Consider the following 19,992-nt stretch of genomic DNA (forward strand, 5'->3'; position numbering starts at 1 on the left):
AAAACATAGAGATGCAAAAAGAGATACCTGAGGCAGGTGATTGGGAAGCTTTCTGGAGCATCTCCAAAATGCACTTTTTGAAGGTCGTACAATTTTCTCAGTCATCATGATTAAAACCAACTGCAAGGGACTATATTATATGTATGCTTTCAATATACATGTATTATGTATTTTACAATTACATCCTTTTTTGTGTCATATGGTCTTTAAGGTATTGGAAATTCTCCCTCATCTTTTTTTTTTAACAGAGAAGTTCAAAGCAAGACCTATGTGACCACTTGGCATTGAACTAGAAATATGAGAGAAACATGGCTATGTCAAGAGATGGCAGTGAATGTTTGATTTGAAAGCCTGTAGATTGTAGGTTGGTGGGAAACACTTGTCAGGGAGGGAATTCCAAAGCTTGGCCATATGGGGAAAGAAACTGTCACTGTAAAAACATTTCGAACAATGAATCTGGACGGTGAAGTTGTATGAGCTAGTGAAGAACCTAGTAGAACGCTTAAAAGTTGAGTGGTGGAACTAGTTGGGTGAGTTCTGCAGAGCAATTATGTCTATGAAAATATCTGTAAAAGAGGGATAGAGAGGCAACATTTCGTCTATGGGAAAGGGGTCTAACTTGGAGGCTAGAGGATAGCCTATGGCCACGCAAATTCTCTTTTGTATGCGATCGAGAAGGTGCAGGCAATCGATTGGGGCACCAGCCCAGAGGTGCGAACAGTACTTATTTAACGTTGTGATTTCTGATTCTCAGGAGCCTAGCTGACATGAACCAGGATGGTCGGATGGACAAACATGAATTCTCCATCGCCATGAAACTCATCCAGATGAAGCTGAAAGGTTTCGAGCTCCCCAAAGTTCTTCCGGCCAGCCTGAAAGGACCCCCCACCCCAGTCATGGGGTCATTCCCATCCCAAGGTACAACCTTACACCTCTACCAACACAGATCAGCTTTCAACATAAGGCCACAGCAAGTAGATTTTATGGATGACATCCTCCGCAGACTCAAATCTAATGCGAGCGGGCGAAAAAAAAACAGGACAAAAAAAACAAGGTTCCTACATTTTAAAATTTTGACTCAAGCATTGTACAAATGGTTTTGATTCAGTGGGAACATCATCACATATACAGCCAGCATCACATATCACTGCATTAAAGTAAGAAACAAAACATTAAATCAGAGCCTTTTCTTGTCTGCTATCCACCTTCTGGCATGGACATCTTTGCCCATTTTCGGCATGTTGACCACTGTCAGAGGGCAAAGAAAATTTTTTTTTCAAAATCAGGTGAAAATTAATGCACGTGCTGATGTCATCCATAAAAATTACTTGCTGTGGCCTAAGCTTACAAGTTCTTGTATTTATTTGAGAACTAGCAGGGATAACGCTCTTTCCTATCTGTTTTGTTTTGACATTGCCTAAGAGCCATTAACTTTTTCTGTTTCCGTTACATATGATTTTGTTTCTAGACACAGTGAATACTGTAAATCACTTAATATTTGTGGAAGCAAAATTTTGCTGTCTGAGAAAAAAGGACATGTTTGCGGTGGCAGCAGGTGCGGAAGACGGCGAATTGTTTCTTCGCGGGATTGATAAATAAGTGTACATGTAACTGCAAAAATCACGGATGTAAAAGTACTGCGAAAAAAATTATAATTTACAGTATCGCCTGTGAAAACTTTCTCTAGAACCTTCCGTTTTTCTGTTTTTTGATAGTTTATTCCTGTTTCTGAGCATGGATTTCATCAGGTATTATTTTCCTATTTTGTGTGTGTGTGTGTATGGTACAGCCATGAGCATACCAACCTCACAGCCAGTCTCCCAGGGCATGGTGGGATACGGCACCCTGCCGCCACCTGTAGCCAATGGCGGCATGGGCATGATGAGGTCAATGACCCCTGGTCCAACCATGAGTAAGTCTTTTTTTTCTGTTTTCTGTTCTGAAGACACTTTTTACTTTTTTCTTACCTTTTTTTATTATATACTCTTTTTGAAAAGTTATCTCTATTCTTATGCCTTACTGGCATACCTGGTTAGCTATATGAAATTATTATATTACTCATAGCCAATTGTGTTATGATATTGACATGTTACATTTAACTCTATATGATATAGCATACATGTGACTTTGTCTTTCAGAAGGAAAATGTTGTATGTCAGTCCAGATTCAATTTACAATTTCAACTGTTTAACCTTCCTGCTAATAAGTACTTAGTTGGTATCAAATTTGTATTTATTATGGGGTTAGGCAGCAGGGAGAAGGTTAACATGTAGTGTATATTAATGTGAAAAAAGAGTATTTTTACACAACCAAGTCTTCTATTCAGCCGACGTTTCAGTGACCATCTGTCACCTTCCTCAGGGCAATTCTGACTGGTTCACTGTATATTTGGGACCGCATTGTAGATATTGTCTCTTTAAATTTGTACATACATGTATGTATTACTTTGCATTTCGGAATGCATCTGTAGCAGCGACACCTGTGCTGCAGTGCAATATGAACCAGTCAGAATTGCCTTGAGGAAGGTGACAGACCGTCACCGAAATGTCGGCTGAATAAAGAACTCTGTACTTTTAGACAGTGACTTAGACCACACCAATTTGATTTGTTGGTTCTCGGATTTGCCCCGCTTTACAAAAAAAAGCTTTCGGTTCTAAATCAACTTCAAAATGCTCGTATTTTTGCCCCAATGGTTGAAGAAGGTCCTGTCTTCCTAGTTGTTACTGTACAGTTTTTCTATCTTTTAATGCATTCTTTTGACGAAAGAGTTTAAAATTCATTGTTTGAATTATAAATTGGCCAGGTATGTTAACTTACTTCTTGGCTCCCAATCGTAGCCTTTCGGGATATCATTATTATTAGGATGCCTACATTTGTAGGTCTTTTTTTTTTTTCCTGTCGCTTCAGATTTTTTTCTGAAAAAATTTGAGAACCAAATTGGTGTGGCCTTAACAACCTGATGAAACTATTCACAGAAAGGGGGTATTACAATGTGTTTATTAGAAGTGAGTTTCTGACTTTTCTTTGAATTTTCATTATCCAATCAGGTGGGAGCCAGACACTTCCCAAGTCAGCCATGCCGCTCCAGCGCTCTTCCTCGTTTGGATCACAGGAGTTGTCGACATCGCCGACTCGCGGGCGGGCAGGGTCCTTCACGGCGGACTGGGCCATACCCACGCAGTCCAAACTCAAGTACAACCAGTTCTTCAACAGTCACGACAGAACAAGATCTGGCTTCATAACAGGTACAATGGAACAACTTTATCGCATACTGTAAGTCATTCTATATTGGGGGTAGCGAAATTTCGCAGTCTGAGAAAGATGGTAATGTTCATGGAACTATATATTTGCAGCAGGGGCAGAAGAAAAAAATTTGGCAAATTATTTATTCGCGGTAAGGCCACACCGACTTAATTTTATGGATGACATCCTCTGAAGACCCCCAAACTAGTGCACGCGGGCGAATAAAAAAAATTCTGGCCAAAAATAAAAATGCTACATGTATTGATTGATATGCAAATGAAGTGAAGATAAATTTTTGATAGTCCAAATAATAAACGGAAACAAAAGTTAAGTCAAGACAAGGTTGATGAAAATGAGTCAGATAGCTCCTGTAATTTGAGAACAGGAGCTTAAACTAAGTTAAAGGTGAAAGGTAAAATCATATCCAGTGTATCTTATTACCTTCTCCAATATTTTGCATTAATACTTGTACACTGAATACAACAACAGTTGTGAATTAGACGTTAACTAGGTTTACGTAAAAGATGTGCTACATTGTATAATTATAGGACATCAAAACACAGCAATTCAGACGTTATGTTTTTCACATTTCATAGTATCCTACTTATGGTTATGTCCATTTTTGTCTTCTTATTTTAGGTGCACAGGCCAAGAATATATTGCTGCAGACTGGTTTACCACAAGGAGCACTGGCACAAATTTGGTAAGGATTTTGATTTTCAAATGTTTTATTTATTTTTTTTTAATATTAACTTTTGCAGAAGGTCACATTGCCTTTTCTTCCTTTTCCGTTCCAAACAAATAAGGTCAATGATCTGGACTAGATGGCTGTCACCATGGTAGCAGACACTGGTGTTGGATAACATTATGTAGCAAGTGGCAGGACAGATTTGAGAGGTTGGTCACCAATTATATGTACATAGGTGACCAGCCCCTCAAGTCTTTTCTGCCACTTGCTACATAATGTTATCCAACACCACAATATAAAATGTTTGAGTAAGAATAAACAGAGCAGTAGTTTGTCGAGGTATACCGCATGAAAGTTAACATGATGTATTTGCTTGTGTGTTTAGGGTATTTTTACTTGTTCTCTTACGAAACATTTTATCCGGAATTTTGCGCAGGCAACTATCAGATGTTGACAATGACGGAAAGCTGACGCAGGAAGAGTTTGTCCTGGCCATGCATCTCACGGATGTGGCGAAGGCTGGTCCTCTGCCGGGAACACTGCCTCCCGAGCTCGTTCCTCCGTCGTACCGCCGCGTACGCTCGGGCAGCCAGACAGGTAAGAAGGGTAGGTGACACAATGTTTACAAACATTGTGGTGGCCTGGGAGAAGGATATACTGTCAGGACATGCTACTAGGATTACATGTACTGTTTTGCTGTTATGGATTGGTGGCTTAGAATGGCAGAAGGGTTCCTGACTGCTCCCATTTTACAATGAAGGAGCATCTGCTCCAAAGCACTCCGATCAAAACTTGCAAGCATACTTGTATGTATATAATTATCAGTGGTCGAAATACTTTTTTTCAGTGCTCTGCAATATTGCAGAAGAGTCAAAATTTCGTCCTGCAATTTGGAAAAACTTTCTGCAAATACACAAGCCCCCATATTACAACCTTCTGAAACCAATAATGCCTATTTTTACATCATATATATATAACGGTATAGCTTTGTAAATCTGTAGCATTACTGAAATTCTTCAAAATATCACTCTTTTAAATATGTTCGGACCGTAAAATTTTATCGGTCCGGTCCAAAAAAACCGAAACGTCGGTGGACCGGTTTTTTTTGACCGGAACAAAAATCCATATTTGTTGTTACTGAATAACTGATGATCACTACATACAAAGAAGCCTGCCAGGAAAATGAAAATCCAGCCTTCAAATAAAAGAAGTTTACCTTAGTCTCCGTCTCTCTCATTTTGCAACAATATTTTCCCGTATTTTGGTACCGATAGTCATCTAGAAATCTTAAAGGACAAGTCTACGGGCCGTGCTTGGTTCGGATTGAGCCGAAAATCACTGATTTTACACCATATGGTCACAATGTGATGCACATAAATTTTTACTCGAAATGAGAAATTACCGCCCAACAAAACGGACCATTAGGTTCCCAGTGCTGTATTTCTCTTTTTTTCATGTGATCAACTTGTTTTCTTTGCTTGAATCGTGCAAAATACCTAGGAAAAACATCGAAATTTCGGCAAATTACGCCGAGGCGAGTGTGGTTTTTCGGAGGAGCCATGTTTCCTTTGCCGTGTTGCCTGCTGGGAAATGCTCAGCGAAAATTGCCGAGGCAGTTGTCGGGTCCTCCCGGGAGACGAAATCTAACATCGGAAAATGGCGAGTGCCCATATTTGGTTATCGTCGCCTTTCGTCGCCTTGTCGAAATCGTTCAACTTTGACCCCAAATTCCCTTATATGGGACCATTACAGTCTGCTGGAAAACGCCGGCAGGTTCGTGCGGCGCAGGTTTTCGATCTATTCACGGCGCCACTGCTTTGCTAATTGAAAACTATTGAATCCGGAGCCTATTTTTTCCTTCTGCAAAATTGCAGATTGTAAGATTTTTTCTTCTGCAATCTTGAAAATCTATCTGCAAATTGCAGACTGCAGACGGGTATTTCGAACACTGATTATGTAATACTATATATATATTATGGATCACTAAACAGTTATATCATGACTGTAGGCTTGCTTTCTTGTTCTCTGATCATGATACTACAATGTACCACTATTCAAATTTTGCATTGTTTAGTAATACATGTACTGTGTATATTAAGAGATTTGAGGTTGGGAGCACCAGTGTTCTTACATGTAAGTCCAAAAGTGAGTCTGGAGTTGGTAGCAGGAAGGTCCAAGTCTTTGACAGCCAATGCTTAAAAACTATATGTCTTGATTCTTTACCAATACTGTTTGTCTTGAAATTCATAGAAGACGTATCATTGCTTTAAAGTTCTCATTTGGATTTTTGGAAGAGTCTAAATAAAAGTTATAAATTTGGGTGCCAAATTGTGCATGTGAGTGAAAGTTTTGATTGTGTTGAGAAACTTTAAACTTAAGGTCGTTAAAACAACTAGCTTCTGTATTTTTGGGGTGTTTCACAACTAGTAAATTATTGCTATAGTCTGGTATAGATTAAATACCATGAAAACTGCATTGTTTAGAGGTGGAAGTAAATCAGCTTTGTTACAAGCACAGTCAGTAAATCTCATTCACGCCATGGTTGTCGTTCTGTATCACTCTGCTCATAGAAGCCCAGTTTGCCTCGCTTGTCTCCCCGCGTGGGTGGGGGAGCCTGCGGTCCCCAGGTATGTAGATTGACAGGGTGCACGCTTCTCTGGTACTGATGACCAACTCACTCATGCAGATGGTGGTGGAAGAAATAGTGTACAGTACAGATCTCAAATAATTTCTCTAATTGTTCAAATCGCGATCAAAAGTTGTGCATTTCTCGATTTAAGCACAGCAAAAGCTGCACAATTGTCATTAAAATTGCATTTTGTTTTTCGAATTCCACGTAAAATGAATGTACACACATGTAGATGGTCATGTAATCACATGTGGTTATGTATTTAAAGCCACACATGATTTTCATCTATAAATTTAGCTAATTAGCTAATTTTGCACAAGTTTTAACTCTGTTAGTGTTACGTGGCTTTTACAGCACTTTAAATCGCGATTTGAATGTGATTTTACACAAATGTTGCACAGGAATTAAACTACTAGAGTTGAAACCGTGTGTAAAACATGTGAAAAGGGAAGTTGAGATCTGTACTGTAGATGTGGCAGGAAGGATGCTTAGTACTGATACTCACCCATTCCTTACAGGCATGCAGGTGGTGAAGGTGATAGTATAGTAGGGCTGAAGGGAAATTAACTCTGAGTAGTACAGGGCTCGAAATTCATTTTGGGGAATAGGTGCACTGGTGCACCCAACCTAAAAATTAGGTGCACAAAAATTTTTTGGGTGCACCATATATTATGAAACAAAACCTAATTGAAGGTCTTACTGCTCCTCTTCTGAGCTTGAATCTAAAATGAGAGCTAACTTTAAAATCATAAATATTACTACTGACAGCAAAGATTTTATTATTTTTCTGATATTTAGATGCCAAGAATATCCGGTATACTATCACACACTTCCAATGTTAAAAATTCCTACAAAAATATTTGGGTACACCAGTGCACCCACAGAAAAAAAATAGGTGCACAACTCCAAATTTGGGTGCACTACGGTGCACATGCACCCAGTATTTCGAGCCCTGTAGTACATTTACTCTTTTATTTGGTTTCCAGCATTGCCTCTTTGTCATCATGGTCTAACACAACGACATACCATCTGATTCTCTGTCTTATCCTTCAGTTTGCTCTGAATGAAAATTTGGTTGGTATAAGGTGTGCTAATACTTTCTACTGTTACATGCATTAATTTTTTAGTATTCTTTGCTTTCCTGCCCGTCTGTAGGTCCTACAGGAATGATGCAGCCCCCTGTGGGTATAGGAGTGGCCCAGCTCATCACACAGCCCAGTCTGGATGGACAGTCAGGGGCAGGCAGTGAGGATGAAGCAGACAAGAAACAGATCCTTCCTGGTGAGTCAACTACAATGTACTGAGAAGGGCTCTAGCCAGCACCCGTTTTTCCATCAATTACACAGTGTGCAAAATACCCGGTTGCCCAGTTGCCCCGGGCAACCAAATTTTACTTGGGGTAACCTATTTTTGAACCTAGGTAGCCCAGTGTGCTACCTGAATTTTAAGAATGCCCCACTCCACACAAAATCATGCCCACTTGTTTTGCACCACTGTAGCTGGCAGATGCTTTTTAATTTTAAGTATTAATGGCTATTACTACATGTACATGTAGTATCAGTTAACTAAAGGCTGTTAGAAATATTGTCAAAGGCTTATGTATGTAACATTACTTAATTTGAGGAAAGTAGTAACTTATAGGTGCACTGGGCAACCTAAAGTATTTTGTACACAGGTTACAGGAACTTTGCAGGTGTGACATAAAATTTTTAAAACCAATCTGCCAAATTTGACAAAATCTTGGCAAACATATAAAAACATCCAAAGGACCACCACCAACCACTCACAACCCCATGATTGCCTTTGAAACTATGGGAAATTGCATTTTAAAAAGCTTAAAAATTAAGAATTAATCCTGATGGATCTAGGTCACTTTCCTTTTTTTCCCCCTTTCTTATCATGAAATAGACATGACTTTAAGTACCATACATGTAGTTATCAACCAACGACTCTACAGACAATAAAGGAGAGAGTTAACAGTGTTTTTGGTTCCTTTTTCTTTTCAGTGTCGTATGAGGATAAGAAAAGAGAGAACTTTGAGCTGGGCCAACAGATTTTGGAACAAAAAAGACAAGCACTCCTGGAGCAAGAAAGGAAGGAAAAGGTAAATATGATAAATAAAAAAGCTATACAAGTATTTGAACTATTGTGTCTGTTTTGAAATTATTAAAACATTTTCTAGGGTCAGCATTACACTTGCAACCATCACGAATTTGCCTGATGTTTTTAATGAACAGGAAAGAAGAGTTGCAGAAGAAAGAGCAGAGCATGAAAGAAGAGAGAGAGAAAGGTAAGGTTAGGAGTATCAGGACACAACAAGTCAATCAACAACATGTAATCTACTTTACAAACTTTACCAGCTCTTTAGTCAGTAGTATATGTAATAATTAGCAAAAATTGAACTGCATTATTACCTCCGGGTAGGGATGTATATCCCGAGCGCGGAGGTTTTGTGAGGGAAGACGAAAATTGCGTTCGCAGCCGTTTCTCGCGTTTGGGTGGACGGATATGTCTGGGACTTGGTATACGTTTTGCTGTTGGGCTGTAGATGGTGCACGTTGTTTTGGTTTTTTAGTATGTGTGTTTTAGTGCGTCAAAATGATGCGTTTTGAGAGCGTATGGACACCCCTTGTGTGTGAAAGTGGTTCTGTCTTCTGATTTTCGGCGTGTATTAAGTGTCGCAGGCGTCGTCCACATCTGGTGAGAGGGGTGTCAGGTATCGAGGAAACATATTATCGCAGTTGTATCTCGCGTCGGGGTAGACGGGACCCATGGAAATCCAGCTCGGTACGCTGACTTCCGGGTACCGCGGGTTATTTTTATCTGGCTCGAACATCAAAAAAGGCGCATAGAAATTGTCCCGAAAATTCTTTTAGAGTCTAATCACCCTTTTTTTATAGGATGTTGCTTAGTAGTCGTAGAAAAAACGTAGAAAGCAGCGAAAATGTGCCTCTTCGCTGATAAAGAAATTCTATCGCGCTGCCGGCTCGATATCGCTTATCCAATCGGAACGCAGGTCATGAAAAAGAGGGAAGAGAAGAGAGGAAAAGTCTAGAGGAACTGTGAGTATCGAGCTCGTACCACATTCCTTAGTCTAGCCAGTCCTCCCAGAGGAGTCTTGCAACCTAGGCCTGTCCCAGAAACGTCAAGGTGCTAAGTAGGTCAGGACAGGCTTTGACCAGGTCAAAGGTGCTAGAAGGGAAGCATCCATCAAGCACCATTTAGTGTCTACTTAGTACAGCTGAGCTTGACAGCTTGTAAACAATGGCGGAAGCCAGCTCACCAGGCCTGACACCGCCAGGTTTCCTTGATCTAACAGCAAAGAACTTGGCTTCCACATGGCACAGATGGAAGCGTGAAAATGATGCGTTTTGAGAGCGTATGGACACCCCTTGTGTGTGAAAGTGGTTTTGTCTGTTGATTTTCGGCGTGTATTAAGTGTCGCAGGCGTCGTCCACATCTGGTAAGAGGGGCGCATAGAAATTGTCCCGAAACGGTGTACACAATCTACGTTAGGTAATGTACCATCCCTATCACCTGGCGCTGAAACGTCGCTCATGACAGCACCGGAGTGAAAACATGACAACGAGAAATGACAATCATCACACAAGGTCTCTGCAGCTGCAATACGCTGGTCAACTATGCTGGACACTGAGCGAGGCACTCTCGCTGCTACATCTGGAAACAATGAACACTGCCCCGGAAACGCCGGCAGGCCGGCGGTGTCTGAAACAGGGCTGCTATTCACACTGATATCTAAACAAACACATGACGGCACGACCTGGATCTGAGAAACACTCTCACCATTCTGTAACTCGTGAGCATCTGTAGTACTACTAGTATACGAAAGCGCCGACTGTCGGCCGGAACCGGTCAAATCTAACAAACCATCATGTCTACCAAATATATCACCGCCACTGGTGCTAACCGTGGCAAATATGTCGCTGTTCTTAGCTGCCTGCCGCGGTTTGGTACCGGTTAAATCTAACAGGAATCAATGAAACCTTGCTGATTGCGATTTATTTTCGAAAATATTATTTTGTCTCGTGTTTGTAACGTTCGCTCAAAACGAGGTTCTAAGTTTCAACCGTAACATGAAAGATATGAACACGCTTCTGTGCATGTTTTGATGTTGTTGTTTTTTTGACGTGATTTGAACTAGACAAGTGTGGGATATTAAAGTGGGGAGGGATGGCAGCCGCGGGGGGAAGCGTAGCGGCTTGATAAATTTTCGAGAGCAAGTTCCGTGCACTGGAGTTGATTTCTCACGCGGCCGTTTGTGTAGGTGTTTGTTTACATTATCTTACCTATTTATTTATTATATTACCTATTTCATCTGTTGACCTGTACTTAGCCCGATAGGGCATGAATGTACAATAAAGGTTATTATTATTATTATCGCTGGTCGCTGAGGGTCGAGCAGCCAGATTCGCCACGGGATGCCCCCTGTCCTTTCTATTTTTGGGCTCCAGTCGGCTAGGGGGGATTAGTGATTTCACAGATCATTTAGCCAATTACAAACATTTCGAAACTTTTCGAAAAAATGGTATTCGCGTGAACACACACACACCCAGACACCATTCACTAATTTAAAGAACAGTCCCAACATGCACCCAACATTCTGCAACATACACAATACCCGGAGGTACAAAATCTACGATTTTCCTTGTTTGAAAATAGTTTTAAAAAGTGCTTGTTATAAGGCTTAAACTTAAGGATACAAGTGGTTAAAACAGATATGGATTTTAAAGGAGTTTTAAAAAAAATTCAGTATACTTTTTGAAATTTTTGAAATTGTCATTTTTTTGGACAGTGGAATGTTGTTTAAATGGCTGCTGACTGCAGTTGCAGAAGAGCCTCCTAGTGACAATGAAGTGAACAGCAGCTTGCATGTACATGTATAAATGATTGAATCCTGACTAAAGAGGTGTAAGTTAACAGAAAGTCAACTTTTTGTGCAGACTGGAGCAAGAGCGCAGAAGACAGATGGAGATAGAAAAACAGCTGGCCAAGCAGAGAGAGATAGAGATGGAAAGAGAAGAGCAGAGGAGGAAAGCTGAAGAACAGAGAGAGGTCAGTAGATGGCGCTGTGACACATCATGTCCCAGTCAGCCCACCATCACATTATTTTCATTTACATGAAGATGTTTTTGTTTTTGTAATATGGAATTACTGTAACAACAGATAACTGAATGCTTTTTCTTACAGAAAAATGAAAACCCAAAGAATATCCTTTTGAAATGCTTCCATTATCAAGCATGGTTTGTAACATGAAATGAAATTAAATCCTTTCTCCTCTTCCTTCAAAGCAGCTATGGTTTTCATACTCTAGTAGCTAGACTAGGAGAGGATCTCTTCCCCTTGTTTTTGCTCTGTTTCGTCTTTAAGCAAGTAAGGTCAATGTTCTTGACCAGATGTCTGTCACCATACATGTAGTTACTGGTGCTGTAGCAGATGCCCTGTAGTGTTGGATTACATTATGTAGCAAGTTGCAGGACAGAGTTGAAGAGGCTGGTCACTTTATAATAGTATATACGAACATGTTTGAATTGAAATAAACAGAGCAATAGTTTGTTAGGCTAGACCATCTCCATGTGTGCTTTGAAAATATTACCTTAAAGTTTTTATTCTGTTTTGATTTTTCAAAAGGCGGCCAAGCGAGAACTGGAGCGTCAGCGTCAGTTGGAGTTGGAACGTCAGAAGAAGCAGGCTCTCGAGAACCAGCGGATTAAATTACAGGAAGAAGTCTGCAAGATCAAGGCTCACAGGAACAAAGTGGTGTATGAGTGGCAGACTGTGGTCAGTACATCATATATTCTGCCTATAAGGCCACAACAATTTAATTTCTTGGTTAACAGATTTTTTTCAAGAAAAATAATGGAGCGAGTGGGCGAAAAAAAAAAAAAAAAACAGGTCTAGGCATCCTATTATGGCCCAAACTGGTATGATAGGAGCCATGAAGTCAACACATCAGGCTGGTTCAAAATTTAAACAATGAATTTTGAACTTTTAATTATATCACTGCATTGAAAGATGGATTAACTGTAACAACCTTTTTTTCTAGGAATAAAAGGCCTGTTTTCAACTGTTCAGGGCAAAATATGAGCATTTTGCAGTTGATTCTGAATTTTTTTTTTTTTTTGGCAAATCAGAAAAAAATGAAGCAGGGGAATCCGTTAACCAAGAAATTGAATTGGTGTGGCCTAAGGGCTGGAAAAAAAAGGTTGTGTTTCCTGTTTCAGTCCTGAAGAATTGGGGTCGTTAGGTAGGGATTTTCTTTTTTATTTATTTATTTTTTTGTAGAATGTGGCAATCTCTAGTGATACAAATTTTTACAATACGGTATAACAATGAAAGTAAAACTTGCATGAGAACACTAAAGTCTTAGATTTTAAATGTCAATGTTGTAAAACCGATTGTACAGTTCATCACTCAGGTGTCAGATGATGGAGCTAGAAAAGGTCGAGCAGCTCCAAAAATTTATGTCCTTTGCAGGGGTCCATGCCAAAAAAGGCTAGAATCTGTAGTTTTTTCTAGGGTCGGTCGGGAAACAGGAAACACAACATTTTTTATCTAGGCCTCACCTATTGTGAACATTTGCTTGCAGCGTAAGTGGTCAATTTTGGAACATTTTGTTGCAATTCCCGCGTGTGCACAATGTGTTTGAGTGAACTTTTCCTTGTCAGCAAAAGCTTAAATTTTTGCACACAGACTGAAAAGAGAGACAAACTACAGAAGACCCTGGAGGAATCAAACCGAGGTATCTCAGAACACAAGGACGCCATCATGCAGCTTAGCCAGACCCTCATCTCACGGACATCCAAGGTGGAAACAATGCAGCATGAACTAGAGGTAAGCCTTATGATGTCAATCCCACATTTAACCCTTGTCCTGCAGAGCACAACAATTGTTGTTTTGCACATACAGTACCATCTATATACACGCCGTAGAACTCTGTATAGGTACTATTTGGGGGTATTTCTCATGCGATGCATCACATCTCAACGAAACACAACAAATATGGAAGTAACTATGCCACTGCAGGGCAAAAAAAGTTGGGGGTCTATGACCTAATCAAGACATGAAATTATTGCAAATTTCAAGCTGTGGATTGTTTGATGTAATTTAGAATCTTTTTATCAAACTGTCATTGATAGAAAAAGGGCCCTACTTTGAAAGATTTTAACATTTATTGGTCAAATATTAATCGTGCAATCACATCCTTTTATAGCGCTGAATTGATGTAGGGTTTACAGTGACATAATACACATGATACATATAACATAGTGTCTATACAAACTTTTGTGGAACTGTCGCAAGGGTCTGTACCCATTTACACCTGGGTGGAGTGAAGAAAGTCATGTAAAGTGCCTTTCCCAAGGGCACAATGTCGGGGCGCATGTCCAGACATATCCCGGGTACAACTCGGGATCGAACCCGGGTCTCCCAGTTTCATAGTCAAAAGCTCTACCACTACGCCACCCAGCGCCATAGGGACATATATGAAAAGGGACTTGATATGACATTGAGCATTTATGTTGATTTTCTTCACAGGAATACAAGCAAAGACTAGAAGCCCTGAAGAGAGAAAAGGAAGATCTGAATAACAAGTTAAGCGGGACCAAAGCAGGAACATCAAACATATGTAAGTATCAATGTTACATGTACTGTTCTTTGACTCTCTGTGTTTATTTTTAAATTTACTCAGAAAGCTTGGGCATAGGCCACACCAATTTGATGTGTTGTTGTTGTTTTTTTGTAATATTCAAGCAAGAGGGGAAAAGAACAGGCATAGACATTCTATGGTAGCCCCAAATAATATAAGCATATAAGCCAATATACCAGTATAGTCCAAATGTTGTTCAGTACCAAGGACAGGGTTAGTAGTACAACAAGAATAGAGTATTGGTAGTCTGAATGTTGTTCAGTACCAAGGACAGGGTTAGTAGTACAACAGGAATAGAGTATTGGTAGTCTGAATGTTGTTCAGTACCAAGGACAGGGTTAGTAGTGCAACAGAAATAGAGTACAGGTAGTCTGAATGTTGTTCAGTACCAAGGACAGGGTTAGTAGTGCAACAGGAATAGAGTATTGGTAGTCTGAATGTTGTTCAGTACCAAGGACAGGGTTAGTAGTGCAACAGGAATAGAGTATTGTCCAAATAGTGTTCAGCACCAAGGACACTTTTAGGACGTTTTGGTATGGAAAGCTGTTATAGTATGAAAATATTTAAAATATGAAGATTTGTAACTTGATTCAAACCCGAATTTTATTTCAAATCAGAAATAAAAGTAACAGACAAGTGCAAGAACAAATTTTTAAATGGCCATAAGTGACTTGTTTTTGACTCTATATCCATACTTATCACTTTGTCTAGCTATTTATAGCGTCAAGTTCTCAACCTTTACCGGATAGTTTTATTTTCTTATTTCCACCCATGATAATTTGTTTGTTTGATTGTTTGTTTGTTTAGTGGACTCCCAGGCCCAGGTAAGGTTCAGCTACAACAACAAACAGGTGCTGCTACAGAAGGAACGCAACGAGTGGGAGAAACTGGAGAAAGATCTGATGGAGAAGACAAAAGAACTGGAACAAACTCAAGGACTTCTTAAGGTAGGCAGACTTTGACTTCCCTTAGGCCGTCTTTACATCAAGACAAAAAACCTGCAATTTAAGTAAGTCGCATACCTCACATGCCTTCCGTATGCTGCGCATTCCTTAGAAATCGTGCCCAAATACAAGTTGGCCATGCTAAAACCAAAAGTAACATAGGAAATTACCTGCATCAGACAAATTTTACCTGCACCATTCAGAATTATGGAAGTACTTGTATGGGTCATACTAAAACTGCACAGAAACCATTGCCATTATTTCTTTATACTTTATAGTTTTGGTAAACAATCAATGCAGCAAATAGAAATCCACACACCCAGTGCAGGTAAACATCACAAATACCTGCACAGCCACAATTTTACCTGCATTATCTAGCACAAATTACCAGGTACGACTTGAAATTTTAGCGGGTACGGCCAGTATTTTTTAGCGGGTATGGCGCAAATTTATGGGTACGGCTCGAAAGGAGTTTGGTGGAGTGGAGACATGTCCAGGCCTCGAAATTAGCTTTTCTTCCTATTGTCCCAGCGCTGTCCCGAAAGTACATTTTAATTGTCCCGAAATGAGGTTAAACTGTCCCAATCTGTTTTTCAGGAAGTATGTATGACTTCAACTTGAAGTCAACTTTATTTTGCTTACATTCTCTGACTCCCAGAGTAGACCAGGAAATTCTGAGCCAAAAGTTGGGACATGTGCCTGATAAACGAAGGAGGGCTAGAATAGATCTGATGTTGATTATTTTTCTATTGTCCCAAAAATATCCCAAAGTGTCTTTTTAGTTGTCCCAGCCTAAATCAAACAGTGGTTAGTAGCCATCAGACCACCTTTAATTTTGAGTCCTGACCATCCTGCATTTTCAGGTGGGATTTAGAGCACTGACCACTATACTTTTCTGTTTTCAGACAAATTTTAGAATAGAATCATGTACAAAATACGTAATTCCAATGCTGATCTTTTTCCAGCAATTGAAAGATGGGATGGGAACAACAAACCGAGAGATCCAGAGACTGCAGATGAAGGGGCAACAGTACAATGTGGAGGCAGCAGCCAAGGCACACAGGGAGGAGGAGGAGAAGAAGAAGATGGAGGAGATAGAACGTGCAAACCGCGCCGCTGAGGAGATCAAGAGACTACGGGACCAAGAAGCCAAGACGTAAGTACTGTAAATCACGTTACATTCGCAGTAGTGCTGTGCACCGGTTCACTGGACTTGGATCCGGACTTGTAAAAATGTTTAGGTTCAAGTAAAAAAACCTATAAGTCAAGAACGGAATCCGGACTTAATAATTTATTACCAAAAAAGAAACATTTCACATACACCTTTTCTTTCCAAACCACCTAAAACCTTCCGTAGATTGCAAAATCATTGCTGCAAAATGAAGAGAATATTGCCATTGGGCATCGTCAAGTACCGGCCTCCATGTTATGTGGCCAAAGTTTCACCCAGACAACATTGCAAGGTTGCCAACATGGAATTTTGTATATGCCATGGGTTTAGGTCTGGACTTACAAGTCCGGAACTGAAGCTTAACCTCTGGACTTGAATCCAGACCTGAACCTAAATGTGGGTTTACGTACACAGCACTAATTCGTGGTAGCAAAATATCTCAGTCTAAGAAAAAATGTTTGCGGTGGCAACAGGTGCATAAGAAAGAAAGTTGGGGAATTATATGATTTCCCAGGAGCAATGATAAATTTGTGGTACAGAAGCGACCACAAAAAATGCGGCAGGCCTTGAAATTAACTTTTTTAAAACTATTGTCCCAGAATTGTCCCCAAAATAGATTTCAATTGTCCCGAACTGAGGATGGATTGTCCCAGCCTGCTTTCCAGGAAATAAGTTTATGACAACAATAAGAAGAAAACAACTACTAAATTTGCACAACTTGAAGTCCACTTTATTAGTAAATGTCCATCATTTTTCCCAGACTGTAGGGAAATACACATGATAGTATCATGGGCATGGCACCATCTTCGAAGCCCTCTCCCCAACATTTGGAATCCCTGATGTTATGTTTTGTTTCTGGAAATCAGTTCATGTACAAAATGTTGCTGTAGGAGCTATCCAGATGTCTTAAGATATTAATCATATATTAAATATTAATAATTTAAAATGTGTCCTATTTGATCTCCAGGAAAACTCCGCCCCCTCGGCCGGCCGCACCACCAAAACCAGCCGCCCCGCCAAAGAGACCGCCCGCTCCGAAAATCGAGACAGAGTGGCCCGCCGACCACGACCCATTCGCCAACATGGCTGACCAGACTGACCCATTCGCCAACGGTACTTTTCCTTTTCTACAATAATTACATGTAGTACTCTATTGTATCTTTGAGTTAAGTTACAAGTCTCACCATCTTTGCTTGGCTTAGGCTTGGTTTCAAAACCCTGCACAAGTCTATCTCTCAAACATGAACCCATAGCCAACAAGCATGTTGGCATTAAGCATACTGTGCCAGTATTGAACCCAGATTTTTTTTTCATTTTTTTCACTTTTCGGTGGATGTTTAGCCAATGTTGCATCAGAATTTTGAATGCTCCAGACGATATCTTTTCCGACGCAACTTTCGAAAACTAGACTTAGACGGAATGTCATCCTTATTACATAAAATTGATACAACACTAAATGAGATGTTCTGCCGAAGATTTCTTTACAATACATTAAGGGTTTTGTGCAGGCACAGTACATTCTGTCAACATGCTTAGATGGCACCTGCTTAACTCCTATTCCAGGATCAAACCTTCTAAGCTGAACAACACTTGACCTAACCCTCAAACCATTATACCCTACCCCAACCTACCCCTTCTTTCAGTAACTGTTGGTAATAGTGTTAACAGTAATACATGTATTATTGTGAGAATGTCCCTGTTGGATAAAATAGCCTTCTCTACAAGTTATTCTTTCAAAGGAACAAAAATGTAGTTGTGCATGACATATATCAGTGTGATCTGTTTCCAGACTAGTTCCTTACTTTACAATCCATGAAATTAATTTTGCATGGCCTATTATGTAGGGTTAAGTCTTGCTCCTGTTTAGATTTGGGCATGGAAGTAAGTCAATAATTGTATTGATTTTATTAGACTGAAAATGAACATAGTACTAACACAATATTAGTATTATTAATAATGCATGTTGGCATGGTTAACTGTAGCTGTTATTTGTAGAGTAGTTGTGTATTCTTGTGTTGTCTCTTCCCCCAGATAAAGATGCCTTTGCAGAAGACCCATTCAAAAATACAGAAGACCCTTTCAAATCTGCCGAAGACCCCTTTCAAAGTACCGCAACAACGGAGGACCCGTTTAAAACGTCCCAGGCAGATGATCCGTTCAAAACAACTGAAGCCGATGATCCGTTTAAGTCCACAAAGGCACCAGTAGAAAGTAATATTAACTTACTAGTAATCTCCACTAACCATTGTCAGAAAATATTAACTTAACAGGAGACAGGACAGAGGAAGTTACATCAAAAGGGGAATTTGAATTGTTGCTCAAGAAGAATTTAAGTCTCTAGAATATCATGACAGTACTGTTCATCTGTTTTGGTAGTTACATTGTTTAAAGTTAAAACTTTTGTTCCAACACAAGGGATTGTCTCTACCTTAGAGCTTTCGACCAGTCACTCTGGTCTTCTTCAATAGACTGACCCAGTGAGACTTGTCATGTGGCTTTTCGGTAGTGTGACGTCAACACTGTGTCAAAGGCATCTGGTAAACGATTCTATGGAACATTCAGAAGCCAGTGTTATAACCTGTGTGATACATGTACCTATGGGCCTAAACACCTGTATTAAACATTATTCTTGCAGCCCAGTTATGAAATATATTCATGTCATGCACATACAATGTAGGCCTTCTGGTACACATGATCTAAACTTCAAGACATTCTTTTGCCTTATAATAGCCTTTATCTTTCGGCAAATGTAAATGGTGTTTAGAAATTTTGCTCATTTTGCACAGCTGCTTTGCTCTATAACTGTGCCTATCTTTGCAAAACAATGACACCAGCAGCAAAGTATTTTCCTTACGATTTTACAACTGATAGGTATACTTTTGACCAAGCTTCCTCTGTCCATCTATAAGTCTTAGACTTCATCTAAATATTCAACTTAATATTACATGTACATTGTACATCTAATTTTCTTTTGATTTTCAACATTAAGTTTTCAGTTGATAAGGCCACACCAATTTGAGTTGTTGTTTCTCGAATTCGCCCTGTCCATTTTTTCTGATTTCAAAAAAAAATTTTTTTTGGTTCTAAATCAACTGCAAAATGCTTGATGAAAGACATATTTTGGCCCCAACGTTGAAGAAAGTTCTTTTCTTCCTAGTTGTTAAAGTTTTTCAATGTAACAATGCAACTTCATTTCATTAAAAGTTCAAAATCTAGATCTATCTATTGATTTAATGTTCACTTCATGGCTCATATTGTAACATTTCCAGCTATCATGGGGACTGCCTTGGCCTGTTTTTTTTTTTGTAATTTCGCCCTGCCACTTCATATTTTCTCTGAAAAAATCTGAGAAACAACAAATTAAATTGGTGTGGCCTAATCATAGTCCTTTAATTTTTCGTTGATAACTTGAGCGTGATTTTTTGCGTTTGCATGCTGTCATGATTTCCTTAGTGCATGTGATTTGCCTGTGATCGTGCTAACGTCACTTTTCCAGATGGAGATGACTTCTTTGCTCAAGCGTTCAAATCCCAAATGAATGCTTTTCAATCAGCAGCAAGCTCACAGAAGAAACCAGTAGAAAGTAACTTTCTTTTCCTTTGCATTTTGTTCTTAATAATTGTCTTTTGTAGTCAAACTTACTGAATCAGA

At 39.6% G+C, this 19,992-nt stretch overlaps 1 protein-coding gene across 1 annotated transcript in view; it reads left to right on the forward strand.

The window, feature by feature from the left end:
* The window catches only part of LOC109465644 (intersectin-1-like), a 70,239-nt gene that overhangs the window by 9,557 nt on the left and 40,690 nt on the right, over positions 1 to 19,992 (forward strand). Inside the window, 16 exon segments of the mRNA XM_019763022.1 lie at positions 755 to 918; positions 1,790 to 1,912; positions 3,048 to 3,245; positions 3,883 to 3,946; positions 4,368 to 4,528; positions 6,502 to 6,558; positions 7,716 to 7,841; positions 8,567 to 8,664; positions 8,798 to 8,850; positions 11,522 to 11,633; positions 12,210 to 12,359; positions 13,272 to 13,412; positions 14,115 to 14,205; positions 15,034 to 15,173; positions 16,136 to 16,330; positions 18,373 to 18,478. Of these exon segments, the coding sequence (XP_019618581.1) occupies positions 755 to 918; positions 1,790 to 1,912; positions 3,048 to 3,245; positions 3,883 to 3,946; positions 4,368 to 4,528; positions 6,502 to 6,558; positions 7,716 to 7,841; positions 8,567 to 8,664; positions 8,798 to 8,850; positions 11,522 to 11,633; positions 12,210 to 12,359; positions 13,272 to 13,412; positions 14,115 to 14,205; positions 15,034 to 15,173; positions 16,136 to 16,330; positions 18,373 to 18,478 (1,979 nt within the window).

The sequence above is a fragment of the Branchiostoma belcheri genome, unplaced genomic scaffold (assembly GCF_001625305.1).
Source record: "Branchiostoma belcheri isolate BF01 breed outbred unplaced genomic scaffold, Haploidv18h27 scaffold155, whole genome shotgun sequence".
Classification (NCBI taxonomy): domain Eukaryota; kingdom Metazoa; phylum Chordata; class Leptocardii; order Amphioxiformes; family Branchiostomatidae; genus Branchiostoma; species Branchiostoma belcheri.